This window comes from Bison bison, unplaced genomic scaffold (genome assembly GCF_000754665.1).
Source record: "Bison bison bison isolate TAMUID 2011002044 unplaced genomic scaffold, Bison_UMD1.0 scf7180017864063, whole genome shotgun sequence".
NCBI classification, from domain to species: Eukaryota; Metazoa; Chordata; class Mammalia; order Artiodactyla; family Bovidae; genus Bison; species Bison bison.
In genome coordinates, this window is record NW_011494635.1 from 15,928,870 (window position 1) to 15,940,714 (window position 11,845).

The following is an 11,845-nucleotide window of genomic DNA, read 5'->3' on the forward strand; positions in this document are numbered from 1 at the left end:
ACCACCACCCCCTGAAGCCCCAAGGGCAGGAAGTACTCACCCAGGAGCCCGGTGGGCAGCAACAGGACTCCTGAACCCTGCAGACAAAGTCCCTTCCTTTTGTCCGGAGCAGGAATTCACACCTGAGGAAAGCGGGTTCAGAGGCCCCATGACAGCTTAAAGGCTTGGGCTGTCAGAGGACCCCACACTGTCCAGGTTGAGCCCAGGGACCCCCGCTTCCCCCCGGGTGGTGGGCTTGCTGGGAAGCTGTTTTGGAGACAGAGTCTTGAACATCAAGGGAGACATAGAAGTGCTGTCCCCAGAGAGTCCCCCCATCATGGTTCCCTGAGACACCCTGGGACTAGGGAGGGGAGGCGGTACCTGGGAAACCACCTGGCATGCTCGGTCCAGGGGTCGTCGCCTCGCTCCCAGCTCTGCAGACCCCCGTAGCAGAAGAAGCACCTCACCTTGTCCTGCTGGCCTGGGGTGGGGCCGAGACACTGGTCTTGACCACACTGGGACCCTTGTATGGCCAGGAGTTTCCCCCCTGGGCTGGGGTCAGGGCTCCCAGGTGCCTTTCCTTCTAGGGTAGGGCTCTCGGGGGTTATTTGTGAGCCTTGGGGGCTCCCACTGACCTTGGCCATCACTTTGCTTGGCATTCTCCTTGGAATTCACGTGCACTCCGTTTCTCAAAGGTGGGATGGGGGGGGGTACCATGCTTGGGGCACTTGCCAGGATGCAGGTGCGTGTTGGGGAAGGGAAAGTAGGGGGAGCCCTGGGGCCCTCACCCTGCACCTCTGCCCCAGGTGCCCCCTCTTAGGATGGATTCCCAGTGATGGAAAGAAGGGGGGCTGTGCGCTTCCAGGCTTGGTTTTAGTGGCTCACAACTCCCTAAACGGGAACAGGGACCTCATCTCTCTACCCCTGTGGCCGTCACCCCTGCCTTACCCCCTACTATCAACAGATTTGGAGCAGAGACCTCAGATTGGGGGCTGCTACAGGCATCCCACACCACCAGCCCTCTGAGAGCTCTCTCTGGACCCCAGGGCCAGCGGATACCCCACACCTCCCGTTCCTCCTCTTGGCACCTCCGACACCAACACTGTCCCCCCAGCACAGGTCTAACTGCTCCATGCTGTTCTGGTGTCTCCCCAGGCCTGAAGCACAACAGAGACTGCAGGGCAGGGAGCAGGTGTAGAAGGGCTGTGGGGCCCCCCGGGACTCACCGGTGTGGAAGAAGCCGGCAGCAGCCAGCAGCTCCGGCGGCACGACGGCACTCAGCGGCCAGTCGTAGAAGGAGGCCAGCCGCAGCTCCTCTGAGCCCATCCCAGGGAAGGCGGGCCTCGGGGCCAGGGCAGCACCATCTTCCTCCTCCTCCTCTGCCAGGGGGCGCAGCTGGCCCAGGATCTGCCCATCCATGTGGTCCCGGCCTCCCCAGGACAGGGCGCTGTCAGTGCCCTGGCCCTGGGGGTTGCACAGAGAGTGGGGTCCATGTTGCCCCCGAGTGGGACGGCTGCCAGCTGCCCAGTGGCTTGGCTCTGGGCCATAGCACCAGCACTTGGTCCTGTCCTCAAGCCCCATAACGAAGACAGCAGCCCCGATGAGTTCTGACGAGTGATGGACCTGGGCGGTCAGTTCGGAAATGTGCTCAGCCAGCCCGCCCCAGTCTCCTGACTCCTGTGTCTTGCTGGGGGACAGCAGTGGCCTTTACTCCAACAGTAGGGCAGTCACAGTCCTGCCCCCCGATACCCTGGGTGGGGGAGCAGCCAGGGGCCGCTGGGGCCCGCCACTTTCTGGAAGGGGCCAGCGTGGCAGCCCGTGTCACATGCTCGCTGCAGCGGGATTGTGTCACGGGGCCCCTGGCGGGGGCCTCAGCAGCAAGGCCACCACAGTGGGGGCAGCGGCTCTCACTATCCTCTGCAGGGCAGGGTGGGGTCTCTGCACAAAGGGAGGGACTAGAGCAGAGGGACCCCTCCCAAGGCAGCAGAGGGCTGGTTCTGGCTCTGGGACCTTAGTGGGGGAGGGGCAGGGGTGGGTTATGCTCCCTGTTATGCTCGGGTTATGCTCCTGGTTCCTGGGCTGGGAGCCAGGGGGCCTCTGAAAGCAGAAGGTTCCAGATAACAGTCAGTGCTGCCTGGGGAGGGGAGGGCAGCACCCACTACAGGGACATGGGGCAGCCACGGACCCAGGGGCGCCTAGTGAAGGGCTGGGCCTGGGTTCTAGAGTGAATTACCTGGATGTTCTCAGAACCCTGGAGCCCAAAGGGGCCCAGGCCATCCCTGTGCCTGGTCCAGCTGGGCAGGAGGCCCTCAGCAGGCCATGCAGTGGCTCCTGCCCTCAAGCCTTGAAGGTTCTGTCTCCTCCCTCAGCCTTAGCCTCCGAGGGATCCGGAGGGGGAGCCACACACAGTAAGGTCAGTCTTCCCATTTGAACTGCATCCCTGAGGCACTGTGGCCCAGCCACCAGGGTCCACAAGTCCAGCTCCCTGTACCTCCAGTCATCTGGGGTGACCAAACCACCCCTCTATGAGCCTGGCCCCCTTGTCTGCCCCCTCCCTGCTAGTTGTGTGCCCAGCTAGCCCAGGGAGCCCCAGCTCCTGGTCTGGGGGCCCCGGGTGGCTCCAGGCTCAAGTAAAAGCCATTGGCCACATGGGGGTCCCCCTTCTCTGGATGAGCTGCCCTCAATCCTGGTCAGAGCCCAGGCTCAAGGGCCCCAGTGTCCCCAAACCCACCAGTGAGGGAAGATGGGGAGGACTGTAACCCCAGTGGGCAGAGCAGGGTCTCAAGGACAGAAAGGCTTCAGGGTGGAAGGGACAAAGACCAGATAGAGTGTGGGCCCTGCCTCCCACAGCCCCCTCCCCGGAGCACAAACCTCCTCCCTGCTCCCTGCTGCTGCTACTGCTGCTGCTAAGTCGCTTCAGTCGTGTCTGACTCTGTGCGACCCCATAGATGGCAGCCCACCAGGCTCCCCCGTCCCTGGGATTCTCCAGGCAAGAACAGTGGAGTGGGTTGCCATTTCCTTCTCCAATGCATGAAAGTGAAAAGTGAAAGTAAAGTCACTCAGTCATGTCCGACTCTTCTCGACCCCATGGACTGCAGCCTATCAGGCTCCTCTGTCCATGGGATTTTCCAGGCAAGAGTGCTGGAGTGGGGTGCCATTGCCTTCTCCGTCCCTGCTCCCTAGAGCAGGGCAAAGGGGAACAGGCTCTGTGGGACCCTGATAAGGGTGGGGGAGGAGCAGCTCACCGGCCTCCATGCCGGACTGGCAGGGTGGGCCAGGCACAGTGAGGGTCACAAAGAGGGTAGATGGAGGGGTGTTCTCACCAAGGCCTGCAGCCCCGCCATGTCCCCCGAGCAACCCTCAAACCACCACCACCCCACTGGGCATGGAGCCGCATGAACCCAGCACAGACCAAGGAGCCCAGAGCCTGGGTCTGCATCCTATTCCTGCGAGGGGGTACTGCAGTCTCACCCTCAAGGGGACCCCATAGGCATCCTGGCTGCACCAGCCACTCAGCCCCATGTGGCCAGGGTCCCATGGAGTCCTGGGAATCCTCTCCTAGCAGCAGCCTGAGCCACCTGGCTCCCTGCAGCTGCCCAGCGGCTTGGCTCTGGGCTCCGGGTTTACCTGCAGGAAACCCTAGTGAAGTATGTAGCCAGGTGCTTGTACCCATCCCAGGCTCCTGGGCCTGGGCTGCCCATCCTGGTTGGTGGACCATGGGATGAGGGGTGAGCAGGCAACTGGAAAAGGTGGGTTGAGTCTCCCAGGACACATGGGCCCCAACTGGGACCTCCCAGAGAAATGCCTCAGGATCCTGGTCCTCGCCCTCTCTACTCCAGTTCCCCAGCCTGTGTGGAAACATCGGTACCTCTAGTCACTCCAGCAAAACTCAGGAGTGCCATATTGGGACAGCCCTCTGCCCTGCCCACCCCCACCCTTTGGTGGATGGGGAGGAGGACCAGGGTTCCCAGGTGCTGGCTCTCCAATCACTCCTATCTCAGCAGGGAAATCACAGCCCCCAGGCTTGCTCTGAACCCTCTGGAGGTGGGGACTGGCCAGTCCGAGAACCCTCTGAGATGGACTGGCAGCAGGGGCAGCGACCCCCCAGAGGCATGTCTACAGTCTGTTCCCTCGGATCCTTAAGTTTGGGGGCTGGGAGAGGAGAAACAAGCTCCCATACTTCTGAAAATTCCAAACATGCATTCTCCAGGTGCCACCCACCCCATGGTGGGCTCTCCCCAGGAAGGGGGGGCTGCAGTACCTGAGCTGAGGGACCCCCTCCCCGTGATACTGTACACACACCAGGAAGCAGGTATTTCTGTGAGTACACCTAAGTGTGGGGCCGCACAGACGAGGGGCTGAGAGGGTCACCAGCAGAGCCGTGGGCGTCTCAGAGGAGGACCAGCCTTGGCCTCTTTGTTTGTTTGCATCCATGGTTGAAATTCTCAATACAAGGAGTTATTCAAGTCTTATTTATTCGATTAAATAGAAAGAAATCAGGAGCTAAAAATAACAATCATACCCTTGTTCCAGAAATTTCGAAAATACTGAAAGCATGAAGAAAATAGAAGTCACCATCTAAACCAGCTCTGGCACCACCAGGGCTGGTTTCCAGAACCGACCTTATTTGACAGCTGCTTGGGCCAGAGTTCCCTGGAGGCCCACATGTTTCTTTGCAACTCTCTAGGAATTTACAATTATTTCAAAAGAAGCAATAGAAAAAAGCTGTCAGCTTCCCCTCCACTGGGAGGGTTCTGCTGTTACTGTTTTGCTACTTTCTTTCAGACATGCTCTGTGTCTTTGCCCCTTTTCCTCACTTAATGCTGTATACCAGCTTTTTTTTTTTAATGGGCACATACTGAGGGTTTTTTTTTTTTTTTATGGGGGCAGCTTCCCTGGTGGATCAGGTGGTAAAGAATCTGCCTGCAATGCAGAAGACCTAGGTTTGATCCCTGGGTTGGGAAAAATCCCTGGAGAAGGGAATGGCTACCTACTCCAGTAGTCTTGCCTGGAGAATCCCATGGACAGAGGAGCCTGGTAGGCTACAGTCCATGGGGTCACAAAGAGTTGGACATGACTGAGCAGCTAACACTTTCACTTTCACTGGGGTGTTTTTGGTTTTGGCTTCTTTTTTTCTTTTTGTATGTCAGTTTTTAAACATGAACAAGTATTGGCTGATGCCTCAGATGGCTCCCCTGACAGTCTTGGCGGCGGGGGCGGGGGGGGAGCATTTCACTTCTTTACAGTGAAATCTCCCCAAGGAGCATGATGCCAGAAAGGAGAGGGTGGGTAGGTCATCCCAACCTGTTTAGAGACAGGAGCCCAGAGATGATCTAATACCCCATACAATTTGCTCCCAGAGTCAGACCACACCCCTACTCTCCTCAAAAGATTCAGAACCAGCTGGGGTTGGAGAGGAATACGCCCAATTTAGGGTTCCCCCCAGCTTGATGGGGCCTGGCCTGGGAAGGCCAGGCAAGAATGGTGGCAACCGGACCAGCATCATCAAAGCATTTGTCTCCCCGAGAGCCACACGCCCATCTGAGAAAACTTACATGGAAAAGTCCATTCAGCTATTCAAACGTGCTCTGGCTTTCCTTCGAGACGGCGGAGACCAGGGTCCCGTGAGTGGTCAGTAGACCTACTGGACTTATTCCCCTGGAATAAGGCTTCCGAGACCCAGACGTGAGTCAGCACCAAGCAGGGGAGGGTGCTCATCAAGCTCGGTCAGGTCCACGCCTCGGGCCCCACTCCAGGCTCCTGAGTTTCCAAGAGACAGTGCTGGGATGCAGGGCCTGCTGACTCGGCTAGGGGCACCACAGACTCCTCTGGGAAAGGGGAGTGGAGGCCCATCTCTGCACCCCACCCCACCTCTCTCCTGGCTGAGAAAAGAACCATGAATTCCTGACTCGAGGGTCTGGGAACCTGGCTGGCCCAGGCACCACCTGACCTGTGGCTACAGAGCCAGAACTCCAGGTGACCACAGGGTACCAGGCAAGTATGGCAGAGCAGATGTGGGCTGGAGGCCTGGGCAGGGGCCCCTACCTTCCCCACCCAACCTGTGGTCACAAAGCCAGAACTCCATGTGACCACAGGGCACCAGACAGCACAACAGAGCAGGCATGGGCTGGGGGCCTGGGGCTGGGACCCCTACCTTCCCCACCTACACTTAGCCTCAGAGCCTCTGTAGACAGACCCCACATGGCAGGGCATGCCCCACCTGGGACCCGACTCCTTGTGGAGGACAGGGTGGGGGTAGAGGGGAGGGCGGAAGGAGGGGGAGGAAGAGGGTGGAGGACGGCTTTTTAAACTCACCTTTAGGAAAGGGTGCTGTGCACTAACCCACCTAACACCTGAGGCTGGGGTGGAGCCCCCCAGGGCAGACCCTGAACCAAGACTGGGATGGAAGAGCTTTATTTGGGGGTCATTGCAGAAAGCAGCCAGAGGGGGTGGGCAAGGCACAGATGTTGGATGTGCTTCTGCGGGGTCCTGGCCCCGGCACCCCTGCTCAGGGGCCCTGGAGCTTGTGTAACCGCAGCAGCAGCCGGGCCAGGCTGGGTGACTCCAGGCCTGCGGCGAGAGTCGCGGGCAGGCCCGCAATCCGCCAGCAGGGGGCGCTCGAGGAAAGCGAGCGCCAGGGCCGCCAGCCTAGTTCCGCGCATCTCCCCGCTGGCTGAGGTGGGCCCCGCCCGCGAGCGGCTGTCTGGACCACAGCTTCGAGGCTGCCTAGGCGCCCCAGTCCGCATCGCCTGGGCTTGTGGAATCAGACGATTTCCTGGGCGCGCGCGGCCCCAGGCCTGGGCAAGACGACCGGCTTTTCTCTGAAGAGGACCCAGCACAGCTGAGCCTGACTCGTTCCTGCCCCTTCCCCAAGCCCGGGTGACCCTGAACCTGAGCTGGAGGCCCAGCGCTGGGTAGGGGCGGGGAGGGCGTGGACTGAGGTGCCGCCCAGGGGAGGGAAAGGCGGGAAGGCGGAGTCCGGAACGTCCAGTGAGTGACCACCGACAGCTCCTGCGCTCACAGCTCAGCCGCCAGAGAGGATCTCATGTCAGGGGGCCCAACCGCTATACTGGGCTGGCGATGGGACCAGGTGAGGTGCCCACCCTCAAACACAAGGAGGGCGGGGGACTCCCCAGAATTTTAGCAGGATGTGCCGCTAGACAGAAGTGGGTGATGAGACGTCTGGAGAGCTGTGCAGAGGGCCTTCTCTGGCCCAGGACAATTGCTGCAGGCTGTGGGCGTCCTTTCTCACACAGGAGGGCTGTCTGTCCAGCGCAATTCTCCTCCCCTGCCCCTAGGACCCCTCCCGGTGCCAGTCCCTTCCCCCGGGCTGGCCCCTCACTCCTGGCCCAGCTGCCTGCCCTCCCCAGGCGCCCAGCCCACCCACAGCCCTTGATGTGTCTTGCTAGGTTTTGTTACACCAGCCCTCGGCTTCTCCTGGTGCTGCCCTTCCCCTCGTTTTGTGGCCACACTACTCCCGTGGTCCCTAATCTCCGTGGACCTCTAGCAGAGAGTCCTCGTGGTATCCTGGGGCCTCAAGCATTTGGCCCACACTGAGATGAGCTGGTGCTTGGTGGTTAAAGCTCTGTGGTCACCATCTTGACAGTCTTAATACTTCTGTCTTTGAATGTATGCTTTGTAAAGTGCCATCTGATTGATGCTTTTGAACTGTAGTGCTGGAGAAAACTCGAGAGTCCCGTGAAAGGCAAGGAAATCAAACTAGTCAAATGAAATCAACCCTGAATACTCTTTGGAAGGACAGATGCTGAAGCTGAAGCTCCAATCTTTTGGACACCTGGTGCAAAGAGCTGGTTCATTGGAGAAATCCTAACGCTGGGAAAGATTAAAGGCAAAAAGAGAAGAGGGCAACAGAGGATGAGATGGTTGGATGGCATCACCGATTCAATGGACATCAACTTGGGCAAACTCTAGAAGATGGTGAAGGATGGGGAAGCCTGGCGTGCTGCAGTCCATGGGATCCTGAAGAGTCAGACACAACTTAGCAATTGAAAAATAGCAAAGTGCCATCCACTGGGACACAGGGGCACATGGCAGGGACTTGGGGTCTCCCAACAGCCCTTCCTCTAGGACCAATTCTTGGCTGCCCACTCCCCTGTCCCCCCACCAGTGACCATCACTTCCCCTTGCCTCTGGGGCGGGGTCTGATGGGGTGAACACAGAGGGACACTGATTAACAGGGATGGGCCCCAGGTATCTATCAGGGTATGTGTCCCCTCTGTGAGCCCCCTGACATTAAACAGCAGATAATAAATAATGAACACCACTGTGGGTCACAGAGAGATGGCAGAGGGAAGGGAAAGCTCTTCTGGCTTTTGAAACAAGGGCCCAAGTTTCGCCCAGCACTATGGCAGCCCCACAGGACTGGGAACTTGCCTGCATCACCTCACTGCCAAGGCTGATGCCTCCTGAGTTGGAACAACACTGCACAGCAACATATTCCCTGCTGTTACATCAATCACCCCATAGGGTGAGTCCTGCTCTCACACCTGAGAGACATCCGGGCCCCATACCACCTGGTACTGTCTCTGGGGACAGATGATGGTTTGCTGCTGAGGCCCTTGATCACATGGAGCTCAGATATCACCCAGAGGAAGAGCCCAGGGTTGCCGCCAGCCGGCCATGGACTAGCTGCATGGCCTGGGCAAGCTTTAGTTTCTGGGAGGCTTAGTGGCTCCAGGAAGCCAGAACCGCTTCTATCTCACTCATTTGTTCTCTATCTGTTAGACTGTGCATCTCTCCTATGACGAGCTGTCTTCCCAGCACTCAGCAGTGGACAGGGGCATGACCCAGACTGTGGGAGCTCCTCTTCCAGTGGGTGGGCAGCCAGTTCTGTGCCCTGGCTCCCAGTCCTGGCTGGTGAGTGTCTGCCTGTCCTGAGTCCATTCAGGGACAGACCCCAGGCAGTCACCCCTCCTGGCTCCATCTCAGCTCTGGTCCAAGGTGCTCTGTTCACCCCCATCTCTCTCTCCTCGGGGTCATGGGGCAGCATCTCTGCTCTTGAGCCTTCCCCTCAATGAACAGTCAACCAATCAGCACTTTGCAGGCTGTGAGGCATCCCCCACGATGGGGTGGGGTGGCAAGGAGGGAAGACTGCTTCTATCCCCAGAGCCCCACAAATGCAGGGCACATAGTCGTGCTCAGTTAACACTCAGGGAATTAGTGACCCAATGAGACATTTGAAGAGAGGCGGTTTCAAAGATGTTCTGTAAATCACAGGAGGCCCGTCAAGTTTCCTCTGGAGCCAGGAGCAGGAAGAGCAGGTTTAGGAGGTATGCAGCAGCCCCAGAGAAAGTACCGAGGAGGAGGTTTCTGGAAGGAGGCCATGAGTCCCAGGTTTAGGTGAGAGGGGACCGGGGAGTTGCTGATGCCAGCACAGGCACCTCCATCACCCCTCTAGTGAACGGGTATCTTTGTTTGCAGGCCCCAGGAGGCCAGCTGTTGGGTGAGTTCTGTCCAACCCCAGTGGGGCTGTTTGCTGCAGCAAACAGGGCCTATACCCTTAAGGCCCCACCCCCAGTTGGGGGAAGGTCTACCTGCAGGTGAATCCACAGGCCTCTTCTGGGGGTGACCTGCCAGTTCTAATACCATGCAGGTGGCCAATGTGTGTGCCCTTTGACCCGGTGACCCTGCCTGCAGGAGCCTCCTAGGTGTCCCTGCACAGGTGTGCATGTGCATCAGGGTCAGCGAGGCTAGAGAGACCTGCCTCCCACCTTGTTCCTTTGAACACACGGACAAGGTGTGTTTGTTTTTGGCAGTGTCATATGTCTTGTGGGATCTTAGTTCCCCCCATCAGGAATAGAAACCGGGGCTACAGCAGTGAAAGAACTGAGTCCTAACCGCTGGACTGCTGAGGAAGTTCTAGGTGAGGTTTTTAACCATGGGCTTATGTGCCTTTGAAATAAATAGAAAATCAAACCTTTTAAAATCATTTGTAGAAACATTTAGACAATCCCATCCCAGTCAGGTATGGCAGGGAGGGGGTGCCTGGGGGGGCCCAGTATATGGTGGGTTCTCTCTGCTGGACCTCCTGGCAGGAAACCTGAGTCACGTGCCTGCGTGGACGTGGCTCCTCCCTGAAGCTGAAGGGTGACCAGGGGTCAGGTGGGGGGAGGGCAGGAGCAGAGTGTTCTGGGCAGTGGGGAGAGCTGGCTGGTCCCAGCACAGATCCTGGGGTCAGGCCACCCTCTCTCCAGAGTTCCCGGTCTGCTCCTAAGCCTGAGCTGGTCACCACCACTTAAGGCCCCCACATCCCCTCCCTGTGCCAGGAGCTGGGATAGTTTCTCCCACTGTGTTCATAGCCTGACCAGGAACAGGAAGCCCAGCTCCAGACTCTGTGACTCCACCCTTCCTGTGTCCGCTGGTTTGCCAGAAGAAAAGGCTTCCCCTCAGGGCTGGTCTAGGGGGCCTCAGCCCCTATGCTGGGCCCACAGAATCTCTACATTGGGCCTCTGGTGACCCTCTGCTCCCTGCTCTGGGCGATCCTCACGCTATCCCACCCCCCAACATCAGTGAGGACCATTGCCGGATTTTCCAGCTGGCTGGGTGGCAGTCTGGGGTAGGTCCAGGCGTGGCTCTCAGATCCTGCCTGCCTCTTCCCTGGCCAGCAGGCTGGTGTGGCTGCACCACCTGAGGCCTGTAGTTTCAGGAGCCAATCCTTCCATAGCTCAGCCCCTGTTGAGCACCTCAAATGTTTCAGTTGACATCATTTGTGATCCCTGTCCTGGCTGAACAGTGAACCCCCAGACTCCTGTCCATTGGGTACCTGTGAGTATGGCATTATTTGAAAATAGGGTCTGTGCAAATACAATGAAGCTAAGATGAGGTCACACTGGATTAGGGTGGCCCTAAATCCAATGACAGTGTCCTCATAGGAAGAGGAAGTTTCAGAGACACAACACAGGGAGAAGCTCGTGTGAGACACAGGCAGAGAGCTAGGGACACTCGGGGCCACCAGAAGGTGGGAGAGCCAGCATTCCAGGCCTTTCACCTTCAGCAGATCTAGGCCTTGGGAAGATGTTACAAATGCCAGAGCTGGAAAAGAAGAGACCCATCCGGAAGCCATGTTGGAGCAGGGCCACAGGAGTTGGGAGGCCTGCTAGGTGTCCAGGATAGGGGCCTGGTGTGGGATAGGGTGGGAGTGAGTGATGAATGGGAAGTGATGTCCCTTCAGGAAGGAGGGCAGGAAGGGTCTCTCCATTCCCCGAATAGAGACTCTAATGCCCTGAGCAGATCCTGGACTAGGGTAAAGTGCAGCGCTGAACTGTTTTCCTCCCTGTGGTGAAATTCGAGGTCAAGAATCTAAATGCAAAATGGTTATAAGCTGAGCCCCAAGGAGACCCAAGAGAGCGCTCACTAGGCGGCAATCTCAGGAGGCCCGAGCCCAGGGCGAGGACCGCTAACCTCAGAGCCTGGGCTCCCCTCCGAGGGTTGTTGGCGGGGCGTCTGGGGCGAGGTGTGGGGTAGAGCGGACTGCAGCCCGCTGAAAGTGGCTTTCGGTGGATGCTCGCATTCGCGGGTTGCTCTTCTTCACACCTGAGGGACAAGCGCAGGGGGTGCCACCGGGCTCACAATCCGCGCCAACCTGTGCCGGCACGCGCCGTGCAGCCGCATCATTGCCACCTCTGTGGCTGCGGTAGCGAGGCCAGACAGGTGCACACCTGCGGGGCTGGGCCCGCAGCGCTCCAGGACATGCCCATGTTACTGACTGGGCTTGCCCCATCCCGCCGCGCAAGACTGGGACCAGGGCGCGAGATCCGTCCCGCCGGGGGGCAGCGCGCAGGCGCGGCGCGTGGCTGCCCGTCGACCTCCCGGCCTGCCCCGCGCTAGCTGACGTCGCGCCGCCTGG

At 58.8% G+C, this 11,845-nt stretch overlaps 1 protein-coding gene across 1 annotated transcript in view; it reads right to left on the minus strand.

Annotated features, from left to right (window-relative positions):
- Positions 1–1,715, minus strand: part of BIRC7 (baculoviral IAP repeat containing 7) — a 3,551-nt gene extending 1,836 nt beyond the window's left edge. The window contains exons 1-3 of the mRNA XM_010836651.1: positions 1,206–1,715; positions 361–460; positions 41–122 (exon numbers count right to left, since the gene is read on the minus strand). Coding sequence (XP_010834953.1) covers positions 41–122; positions 361–460; positions 1,206–1,560 — 537 coding nt within the window. The 5' untranslated portion in view covers positions 1,561–1,715. The remainder of the gene's footprint in view (positions 1–40; positions 123–360; positions 461–1,205) is intronic.
- Positions 1,716–11,845: the final 10,130 nt, after the last annotated feature.